Here is a 12,412-nt window from a genome sequence, read left to right on the forward strand (position 1 = left end):
ACGCTCTCAGCATACGTAGATGCAAGCAAAGAAGGATTTTATTGCACATTCATGATCAATTGAGGCACACATAAATTACTGTAATTTTTATATCGCCACTTAGCTACACTCTGAAAGAAAGAAAACGCCCTAGTTCTACACAGAGATCAAAAGAGAAGCTATTGTCTTCCAAATTACCATCGAGCTCTAATGCAAAATTGGTACAACAGTCTGTGGAATGCTGATAACATTTTGTGCTGCAGTTAGCTACAGATTGTCTGAAGTACAGAAAAGTCAAAGCATAGGTGATTTAAAGGGAAAGATGTTGTAGCATGGTTAAATTTTAATGGTTTGGGCTGAATTTTCCAAGCATGTGATTAAGAGAACTGATGGCTGTGAATCAATAATCTCTAATTTCCAAGCAGATGAAAAGAGAATCAGAAAATAAGAGCATTTCTTTCAGACTATTGTTTCTTTTAAAGATTTTTCATTCAAATAGAATTATAAAAAAGAAAAAGTTGAACTTTCAGAACTGGGTGATTGGCAAGTGGGCCATGAAGTCCTATAGCTGGCTTTGAAATCCATGTGTGTTGTGCTAATCACCAAGCACTTTCTCCTCATTTATTATTTCACACTTGCAACTTTGGAATGCTCCACTCAAAATATCTCAAACAAGTTGATATGAAGTCAAAATCCTTATAAATTCAAGCTTCAAGGTCATTGTTCTGTTTTGATGTGTACTGAAACATTGACTTGTAAAGGAAATCAATTTACATCCAGGATCTCACAGGCCTAAACCCAGAAGTAGCCTGTTAATTCTGCTGTGCCCTAAGCAATGCTGAAACGATCTGAAGAAATAACTTGCCAAAACAAAAGCACACTTTATCCTATAATAAAGCACATGGAAACAAAACAACAGCTAAGTTATACAAACAGCCTGCACTGAATTGTCTTCTTAAATTAAACATCCTTAATATAATAATTGCATATACAAGGGTATCCACAGCCTAAGCTGTACCAGCAAATTGCACATTGGGCTCATACAGTAAATTGTTTCTGCATCCAGCAGCAGATTTTGAATAGTATTAAATAATATTTTGAATTTTAAATACAGTTGACATCTGTATCATTATGAGAAATAATTTATTTTTTAGTTACAGAAGATTACAAGAAAATCTGCTGTCTATAAAAACGCTAATAAATAGGCCGTGGCACTTTTAAGTAAATATATGATAATGTCATAAATACAGCAGTATGTCTTCCTCAGCATTCCTTAAGAAAGGAAAAGTTAGGGTAGTTTGCCATTAAGAACAAAGGGTTAAGTAAATAACTCGAAGAGTAAATGATAAAAAAGGGTAGCTACACCAAGCAACACCAGAAATAATCCAATAATTCTTAATATATGGAAGCCCTCATAAAGCGTAAAGCCTAGCCATTACCGAAATGTACATTTATAATAAAAAAAAAAAAGAAAATAAGTTCAAAAGCTGAATGTAAGGGAGATAAAATGAAAGCCGAAATAAAAGGAAAGCAGACGTAAGAGGAAACTGATTTTCATTTTCAAACGGGAGTTTCTTTCCATTACAGGTCCTGGAGCTGAACCAGGAACTGCACAAATACATCTATGTACAGAGCTAACGTACACATGGCTTTGACTATCTAAGTGATAAAAGAAAGCAAGCAAGGTGTGCTAATCCATGATATTGGAGGAAAAAGCAGTTAATTACCTGTCTTGAACAGAGAAGGGCAAATATTGCAAACAAACATGCAGAAGCATATTCATATAAATACATTCAGAGTATTTCTTCATATTTTTAAATGAAACTGCTGTAGTACTAGTCAATTATACATTGTCCTATAAAGAAAGCTTTAATTTGAGCACTACATTTGAAAACTTTTTCTTACAATTTCAAGAAGTTTTGAATCTTAAATAAAGCAACACATACTGACTGGCAAAGAGTCCCTTGATTCCTTACTAGAAACCTGAAAGAGACACATGTCCTAATAAAGAGACACAAATGTCCTAATAGGACGTGTTCACTAGGACACCGATGGTTGAATCTAATATGAGAAAGATGAAGTTAATATTTTAATACTAAAGCATACATACTCCAGCAGTCTGCCTTTATTAGGCAATAATTTTCGTTCCATGTCTAAAAAATTAGATGAGAAAAAGGTTCATGTTTTTTTAAAAACAAATACACACAAAAAATGAAGAAACTCTCTTCTCCTTAGTGGGAAATCTAAAAGCTATTCAAAAGCATATTAAAATTTTCACTTGGCAGATAGAAATACTGTCATTTGTTACATGACCATGCGGAATTAACTAACACAACTCAGATTTTGAACACTGAGCATCAAATTCTTACAGAGCAATTAAAGATTCAGTTAAAAAGAATCAAAACCTGTGGAAAAAAACCTAGGCACTTTAAAGCAAAGGGCAATTTGGTCACTGAGGTTGGAATTTGTCTCAGCTAACTTTAGGCATCAGCATAGCAGTTTATATCTGACCTAGTCACCACAGGCATTTTTTATACTTTTTCTCAGGTCTTCACCATTCATCTGATTTATTATAGATGTTGACTTTAGAATAAGATGAATTGTGCCCTAGACTTCATTGACATGATTTCCTCTCACACTAAGGACAGCCCAGTGCAATTAGCGTCAATATGTATGTCTATGTTTGGTCAAAGAAATTCCACCTAGGCTCTCAACTGATACTATGTTTTATAACCTCTGCCCTTCTCTCCTTCATATATTCAATAAAACAAAAAGTACAGATGAACAGTCTAGGCAGTCCAGTAGATTTACTTTTGCTAAAACATTCCTTGTATTTGAAGCTGAGCTTTCCGTCTCAGTAATGGCATAAGACATCCTGTATACTGTGCAACACGTTATCGCCATTCCCTACGTATCTACAGACCAAATCCAGCTCCAGTGTAAGCTGACGTTAAGGCAACGGACCTGCGTTAGCTTTTACTCCCAGTATCTGTAGACTGTTGAGTCATCCCATAAAAGCACAGTTAAAGTTTGCAAGGGTGACAAAATGCACTATGGAATTATTAGAAAAGGCACAATACACGAAGACGACACAGTATAGAACAGGGCACGAAGTGCCCTTAAAAAGAATAAACCAGCTCTGAAGATAAAAACTGAATTTGTCAGGTATTTCAAGAGAAAGACATAAGGAGACAATTTAAAATGCAAGAGAAAGAGCTTTGCACATAATCATGTCCCATCAACGTTCTTTTTAAAATTTTAATTGCATGTAAAATACATTTTACAAGAGTAATGCATGTTACATAAATTCAGTGTGATTTGCCTAGTGGGAAACTAGTGCAAACATATTAAAGCCATGCATTAGCAGAATTTAGAGATTTCGGAAAGTCTTACTTATTTCCATTTTAGTTGTTTTCTTTGAGCTTATTCTTATTTTTTTCTTACAGTTTCTTAGTTCTCATTTTGACAAAAAGACACAAACGATAATAGAAAAAAATGCTGGATGAACTGCCAGGCTCAAAGGGTTGTGGTCACCAACTCAAAGTTGGAGGCCAGTCACTAGTGGAGTCCTCCAGAAATTGATACTGGTGCCAATATTGTTTAAAGTCTTCATTAATGACCCGGACAATGGGACAGAGTCCACCTTCAGCAAGTTTGCTGATGATAAAAAACTGGGAGGAGTGCCTGGTACACCAGATGGGTATGCTGCCATTCAGAGGGACCTGGACAGGCTGGGGGAATGGGACAAGAGTCCCTTGAAGTTCAACAAAGGGAAATGCAGAAGTCCCACAACTGGGAAGCAATAACCTTACGCACCAGCCTGGGCTGGGGGCTGGCTGTCTGGAAAGCAGCTTTGTGAAGAAGGACCTGGGATCCTGGTGGACACTACATGAAACATAAGTCAGCAGTGTGTATAAATACGTGCTGGGGTCAGGGTCAGGAAGTTAAAAAGACAGAGACAGAGACTGTCTTCACTGATGCCCATAACAGGACAAGACAAAACAGGCACAAACTGAAAAACAGGAGATTGGACTTAAATACAAGAAAAAACTTCCTTGTTCTTCTTTACTCTGAGGGTGCTCAAATGCTAGAATGGGTTGCCCAGAAAAAGGTTGTGAAGATATTCAAAACTCACCTGAAAAAGATACTGAGCATCCTGCTCTAGCTGACTCTGTTCTGACCTGTAGGGGTGCACCTTGTCCCTTTTGATGTCCCTTCACAGAACCTCAAAGATTCTGTGTTCCTGTGGTATCTGTGGCTGTGAAACTCCAACATGCCTTCCTGAACGTCTCCTTTTCATGCCATCTTCTTTTCTTCCTCCCTGACTTACCACATAATTTCAGATTTCTTTCTCCTTCCTGACTTCCTTTACTATGCCCAAGACCTTGCCAGACTGACTGCTCTCTCCCACTCCACCTGCTCTACATTCCAGAATTTTCCCAGCTGGAGTGAAATTGTTATTTCAGGAGTGAGTTTCATCTGCTGACCAGAAATATCCTATCAAACAAAAAGAGGGGAAAAAAAAAAAGGACTGGAAAGGGGTAGCACAGCTAAAATTTTCGCACAGAGAAGACTTTTCATATGTGCCAGTGAAAGAAAAAGAAGATAACTTGTGCTTTCTCCCGTGCTGTTTCCCACACACACATTCAATATCCGAAAAAAAACCCCAACCCTCCTCCTTTTCCTTCCAATCCATCCTTCAGTGTTTTCATTTCTTGTGATGCCTTTATCACTTGAATGTGTTTATGCTACTGCTCTTTTAAAACACCTGCCTATTACATTAACAGTGTCTATCTCCCTAAGTTGTCTCTCATTTTATGTGTAGTCTGTAAGCTCTTTAGGACAGGTGCCAGTGTTTTGTTCTCTGACAGCACAGGGGTCTCTTAGCTGCTAAGACTGTACTAATGATAGATGATCTTGTCTGTGCCTTGGCCCAGATACACACTTTTTCTGTTCATCACATTTTTCTCTGTTTTTAGGAGCTGTTCACTGCATTTCAGTACAGAGGATTGAAGGCATAGTGTGTAACATTCAAAAGCAACATTAAAAACTTTGCCATAGTGATAGCTCCCAATGACATGTTTTCCCCACTTGAAAAGATCTATTCCTTCCTCTCCGTTGATAACAACTGATCTAACTCATGCTGAATTCTCTGCTGAATAAATAAATAAATAAATAAATAAAAATAGACCAAACGTTCAAGACCTAATTTGTGATAATGTGGTCACGGAGAGTCCTTTTTAACTTCAAATAGCTTTAGAAAAGATCAATATTTAGACATATGCAACAACCACAGGAATATCTTTTTACATGGATATAATCTTGGCCACTCACCCTAGATTAAAAAAATTCAAGTGCGGGATAATGACTTTACTGGACAGGACATACAGTTAGGATGCCAGAACACAGTCTATCTAAATATATTCTGAAAGGTGTTCCTAAAGTATCTGTCCTTACAGCCAAAGTGAAGGTGTGAAGCATCTTTATGAGGAAAATATACCTTGGCAGACAGGAGGACCAATTTGTAAAGCTATCAAGGATGTTCTATAACTTTATGTCAGGGAATATGTATGCACGTCTGTTAACATGCAGTGAAAATATGAATTTTTATTGTCACCCCTGAATTGGAGAATCTAGAAATACTGAAATCTGGCTTGTATACTACCATAAAGTGGGCTTGTCTATTGGAGAACCTAGAAATACTGAAATCTGGCTGTATACTACCATAAAGTGGGCTTGTCTTTGGAATGGTCACACCTTCTGTTTTTCTGTCCTGAGTGACTACAGGTATCACATAATAAATGGTAAATACAAATGAAAGAAGGTTGTTAAATATTATAACTGGTAACAAAGTTCCCATGTGTCGAGTATGGCATTATCCATTATGGGACTGCAAACATAACTGTTCATGATATTTCATTTCCCCAAAGGCTTCTCAAGTTCCAGCCTTCTAATAATTCTAAAAGTTTATTTAAAGGGGTACAAAAAAAACCCCAGTGACTTTCACACAATGAGCAAAATGACCCCATATTTTATGTTTTCTCCTTAACACAGAGTTTAACCACCAGGAATCATTTATGAAAGGTTTTACGGAGTCCGCTTACATCGTGGGTTGCACAGTCTCCATTATTTATTGCAATAACACATGCTGGCACCACATCTAACAAAATAGTTCCCGAATAAGCAACATAACAAATTGCTGCTTTAGGTCTTGAATCAGTTCGTATACTGTGTGGTCTTTTTCATAATCTTCATTGCATAGCACTGCAGATTTCCTGATGACATTTTGTTTGCTGGAGCTGCTAAGGGTACACAGAACCAGTGAACTGAAGTCCTGACCAATGTGCTGTCACGGACATGTAATTCACCATTTAACCACTACTGTACATGATATATTGGAGGTGATATGAACACGACCCTATCCTCAGTGTATTTGGGATCAAGTATTAATCTTCAGCAGAGAGCTTGAAAATACTGTAGAAAAAGGTTTTGTTCCAAATGATCACAAGTGCAGGGACATAGTAACAGAACTTGTTTCTAGTTATGAAAGATTAATTAATTAATTATATTAATTAATATAATTATTCCCTCAGAACTGCATCTTACTATCATAATATGCTGCTAACTTTTACAGCATTCATTTACGAATGTGCAATCTCTTACAGCACAGTATATTCTCATATTATTCTGGCTTTCAGAAATCATTTTGCCCTTAAAAGTTCTGTCAAGCAAATACAAGACACAGAACCACTGGAAAGGAAAGAAAATCTGAGGTATGAAATTTTTAACTTGTCATGTTTACCAGAAAATTTCATCCTTTTGGCTAACCAAAACTTCCTTTATTTTTCTCTTTTTTTTTTTTCTCCCACTATGCACGGGTCCTTGATTCTACAAAGGATAACTTACACCAAGGATGCTATTCCTACTGCCAGTCATATTAATGCTGATCTGTAATAACTGCATTTGGATAGAACTGGCTGCCTATCTTTGAAGGCCACCGGTTGAATAGGGCTTTTGCCAGCAGTTGAATATGGCTCTCAGCATTTTGTGAACTTGTCAGATTTTGGGCTGTTTGTCAATTAACATCAATATGTGTCTTTTAGAATGCCATTAAGGTCAGTACTTCTAACATAGAGTACATAGAGTATATGAGTACATAGATGCATATGCATACACACATTCTATGAAATTAATCCGGGAAGTCACAAACAATGTGTAAAGCTGAGGGAACTCCTGCACAGGGGATTGCTTTTGTGCGCAACTAGTTTTCTGATGTTTTGTTACTTATGCTGATATAAAAACTGATTTGTACTACTGACCTTGGATACAAGACAGTTCATATATCTTGCCACGGATCTAATTCAAATCCTGATGGAAAGACTCAGACTGGTTTTAAGGCACCCTGGAAAATCCTTCAAACTTACACAGCATAAGAAAAAAAGCATTTGAATAATATATTTTAAGGCTTAAAGAGATCTCTTTTTTCTTCAGTTATTTTCTCAAATTACTAGATCATATTTTGTAACAATATATCAGTCTTTCCATGGAACATCCCCCTTATGGTTCTGAACGTGCTAACAGGTAACAGCAGGAGAAACTTTTAAGGGTATTTGTATGTTTAGAAACACATATATTTTTGTAAATGACTTCCGACATTTCCCATCCTTGTTCCTATTCTCCCATGCTTCATTTCTTTCATCATAGAAACAAAAGTACTCAGAATATTTCCCTTTTTTGTTGTTGTAACAACCACAAAAATATTGTAACAATTGTTTCTTAAAGGAATCCTATTCTAATTAGGACATAAACCTTCATAAAAACATATGCTGTCTGTAATAAAGGGCTATAACAAAGATATCCAGAGAGAAAGATAGACATAGAGGTATCTGTCTATAACAAACATAGCAAAGATGTATCTTAAGGCAAGTACTACACGTCTGCAAGGTACTTTTTTGTTATACTATAATTGGTTAGTGCACATCCATTTACAATGCTAAACTTACTGCATCAGAAGTGGTTCCAAATGAGCAGTTTTCAGCAGCAGTATAAAGATCTCTGCTGTTCCACAGCTTTGTCTTTTTTTGCCGTGGCTAGTTTGGCTTGTTTGGGGAAGGGGGGTTGATTATGGCCAAACATGCAAACTGTATCCCTTCATAGACCAGAGCAGTCATATCTGGTGAGATACGAGACTATTCTTCAGCAAACTTACAACCGTCCTTCAAAATTTCCGGTACAATAGCTACATATTTAAGATGCGAGCTTCATCAAATCATGTTGATTTTACCAAATACCCACATAGATCTTATTTGCAAAGGAGTACCTTTTACCCACACAATAATTTAAAGGATATTATTTAAGTCTGAAGACTCATTTAAGCAGAATAATTGGCATCAATAGCACTTACCTGATTGTGTGGAATAGAGGTTATACAGATATTTTCCAGCTCAGAACCATGCAATAGCCATTTAAAAAAAATAATGCAATGTTTGAAATTTATGAAAATTAGGTTTTTACTAACAATGCTTTCGTAAGAGGCTTCTAGACACAAGTAGTGCAATTTGCAACATTGTTTGCGGTTAAAAGAAATGTGCCATATGTAATTATTTATAGAGAGACACTGTATATAGACTAGGAGGTTTAGTTAAGTTGATATGTAATAGTTTAGCCACTATAAAAATTAATCGAGTCGTGAGTATTGCGTTCTGTCCTAAAAGAATGACAAGCCTCTTTTCACTACGAGAAATCGGTTACACGACTATCATACTCGCACCGGCCTACTGAAAGGACTAAACGCAATCAATATCACACAGAAAGATGGATCGAGCATGAATCAATGCGGCAAGCACGTAACCAAACAGACATGGAATTAAACAAGAAAAAAAAAAAAAAAAAAAGGAAAAGAAACGAAACCAACAAAGATTGTCGCTTAACCTGTTTTGTCAGAGCTGGTATTGATGGTATTGGTAGTGATGGAAGTGAAGGTAGTCTTTGCGCTGTCCTTGGTAGTAACAGATTTCTGCTTATTTTTCATGGCTTCCAGTGCTTTGAGCTTCTTGGCATGTTTAGTGCCTTTGTAGTGGGCCGCAGCCTGGCTCTACAAAGGAGAACAAAATGAACCATGCAATCAGGCTCATTTCTAAACTGGCATTCTCTGTATTAGTACAAATACAGACTACCTTTCAATAATGGGTACCATTCACATTATCCAAGTAGCGACCAAACAGAAAATTATATTTAGAATGATGCTTGGAAAACAATGGAAAAAATACTCAAGCAACCCCAAGTCGACAAATACAGTATATTATTTTCAAACCAAAATAAGGTTGTTTTAGTCTACCATGCTACAATTAGCTTTTATATCAAGACTTCTTTTGCTTTTGCATAAAAATAAATATATTAATTCTCAGGCAACAGGGAGGAAGGCACTCTTCTCCCAGTAGCTTTGTACTTTTCCAGTTTCGACTTCAAAATAGTTATTTTGTCAAAGCTTCCTTCAAACAACAGTTTACTATTAACAGTGGTATTAGGAATGTCTCAGCAAAGACTAACAGTAAAAAACAAACCAAAAAAACCCCAAACCAAAACCAAAGCCCAAACAAAAGAAAGCAAAACATAAAACACTCTCTTCAAAGCCCATCACCAAAGATTTAACTGAATGTGAGGCAGACATGAACTTAGCTGGCTTTGTTAAAAAAAGAATGATTACTTTTGTCCACCTGCTACAAAAGGTAGTGTTTGAAATTCAAAGCCAGGCGCATCCTTTCAAAGGAGAAAGCTCATACAAATCCTGTCACAGTCCCAAATATGTTTTTGGCCAATTGATATCGTTAAACTAGAATAGATTTGTATGTGCATTGCTATTAAGATTTATGTATCACACTGAAAGTATCTTTATTATTCTAAGAGTTAATACCCACTTTTCTTCATTTAATTTATGTTGCAAATATATTTTAAGAATAGTATTTGAAGTATAAAATTAAACCTTATAGAAAAAAAACACTGGAATTAGTATGAATACTCAGAGTTTATTTTTTCTCTAATTATTAAAACTTTTATAAGAAAGATAGTCTTCCAGTTAATAAGTTAACAACCTGAAAAATTTCTTATATTTTAACTGCTGAACTTCAAACTTTATTGAAAGCAATACTTTTCTGACTTGAAAGAGAAATTATTAAGAGTCTTGAAAAATAGTAAAAATGTAGCTACTACAGAACTGAACAAATGAAAAGCAGCTATGCTAGGTCAGCCCAAGGACCCTCAAAGGTCAGTATTTTGTTTCTGGCATGAAACAATAGCAGATACTTAGACCATAAAAGAAAGGTAAATGCTTTCTATTGTGGAAGCAGAAAAAGAAAAAAACACATATGTAATTTAGTGGCTACAAACTCAAACGATCAAAGGGATAAAATGACAGTCACTTGACTCACTAAGCCACTCATGCAGGTAGCAGAATCCTGCATTACCTGGCATCTGTTAGTCATTAGACCTTTATTGAATGTTTTTTAATGTGCCGAATTTGGGGGGGGAAAGGAAGTTACAGTGAATATCACAATAGGCATATATATCAATTAATCTAAGATTTATGACTTCCAGCTTTCCTGAAAAGTCATGATTCCTTCCAGATGCCTGAGATTTGAGAAGCTCAAGGTGACGAGGAAAGAAGTGAGAGACCTTGTCTAAACCAATAGACACATATATGTGCATGTGTATGCATGCATACATATACACACATGCATATGCTCTTGCTGTACATTGAGATGCATCATTCAGTTTGGTTGAAAAGCCGGTTTCTCTATACCTAAAATAATGTAAATATTGTATTAGGTACCCTTATTGAAAGAACACTGGACAGTGAAGTTATTAATTAGAAACAACTTGAACAGGAACAGCACAATCATGCACCTTTTACAATTCCCAACACGTAACACTGAGACATACTGTAAGCCAAATACAAACAGTCAAGAGATGTTAATTATTTTTAAACTGAAAGACCAGTGTCAAGTTACGATGATGCATTAGAAATGACATTATACAGTACATCCTCATGTTGCTATCATGTCAACTATTTTTACAGTTTCTAGTCAAATTTAATTATCAGTCAGCTCCAGATTCTGACTGCATTTGTTTTCGCTAACTAATAGTGTCATTCTTCAAATATCAGAAAGGTAGTCAGAACACGATCCTTAATACTGAATTATGAATGTTGATATTAGTTTGACACACAGATCAACTCTCTTCACAGAATTGTTGTCGAAGCACCCCAGATTTATGTGTCCTGCATCCATAGTTCTCTTCCCTCCAGATTCTTACAGCTACAGTTCCACAAACCACAACTCAAGCAGAGTGTTGGATGTATAAGGAATATACAACGAGGGCCTATGGAGAAATTGGTGACCTTTTCAGTGTTCTGAAATACATGAATGAAATTGCTCTAAAGTAGAAACACATTGCTCAAATTTACAAGTACGATGGCTGCTACGCAGAGCTGTCCATTGCTCACTTCCCACAGAGCTCTGCCAGTTTACCCAGGCTCTACTTAAAGATGATCTTTAGGCCTTTTTTATTTCAAAGTTTAAATCTCCATCCTCTGTGGGGAAATGAAGCCATCTGAGCTTGTTTTAATATAACTGTAGCTGGCATGTTAACGGTAGTTCTATGTGAGAGCAGACAGATTGCTCCTAAGCATTTAACCAGCTCCAAATTAGCTTATGCTGAACTTTTACAATTGAACTGGAATCCTGAAAAAAAAACCCAAAACCCAACAAACAGGTCTGTCATTATCTTTTCTTGCAGGAATAAGATGTAGGAAATGGAAAAATATCCATAAATATCTCTTTCAGCACAGCAACACAAAATATGGTACCTTACTGAATCATTTCTCACAGCCGTAAGAGAACTAAAATAATCCTCACTGCTTAAATGGCATTTACTTGTAGCTTATAAAACTCATTACTTAAGCGGTATTTACTTGTAGGTTAAAAACAAAAATAAGATAGGTCATAAAATGCAATTATTCCCAAATTTCATGCAGAATTAAGAAACATTGAGAGACAGCAGAAGAGTGAAAGACAAGTTAGTCCTACTTCTCGGTGCCAATCATGATGCTCAACTGAGTTAAGAGACTGTACCCCTTCAGAAAGGTGAGAAGGGGTCTCCTTCTGCAACACTTCAGAGTTCAACAGTTGCAAAAACCAAGAAGATAACATATACATGTTTATATATCACCTTACCAAGTTGTGCTAGAAGTTGTGCTCAGACGAGTTATGGGCAGAGGTTACAAGTGAAACCCTACATTTACAGAAGCTGATGGGAATCGTGGGAGGATTCCCTTTTCAATGTTTTGTAAAGGGGTACTGACTTTTATAATTGCTCATCTTGAAGGAAGCCATTCCCCTTTGAGAAACAACTGTTTGATCTAAAATGAGATGTTCTC

General features: G+C 36.3%; 1 protein-coding gene across 1 annotated transcript in view; it reads right to left on the bottom strand.

Moving 5' to 3' along the window:
* The window catches only part of ZNF385D (zinc finger protein 385D), a 168,800-nt gene that overhangs the window by 56,444 nt on the left and 99,944 nt on the right, over window positions 1-12,412 (bottom strand). Inside the window, exon 4 of the mRNA XM_009888952.1 lies at window positions 8,911-9,073. Within this exon, the coding sequence (XP_009887254.1) occupies window positions 8,911-9,073 (163 nt within the window). The remainder of the gene's footprint in view (window positions 1-8,910; window positions 9,074-12,412) is intronic.

This window comes from Charadrius vociferus, unplaced genomic scaffold (assembly GCF_000708025.1).
Source record: "Charadrius vociferus isolate BGI_N301 unplaced genomic scaffold, ASM70802v2 scaffold217, whole genome shotgun sequence".
Classification (NCBI taxonomy): Eukaryota; Metazoa; Chordata; class Aves; order Charadriiformes; family Charadriidae; genus Charadrius; species Charadrius vociferus.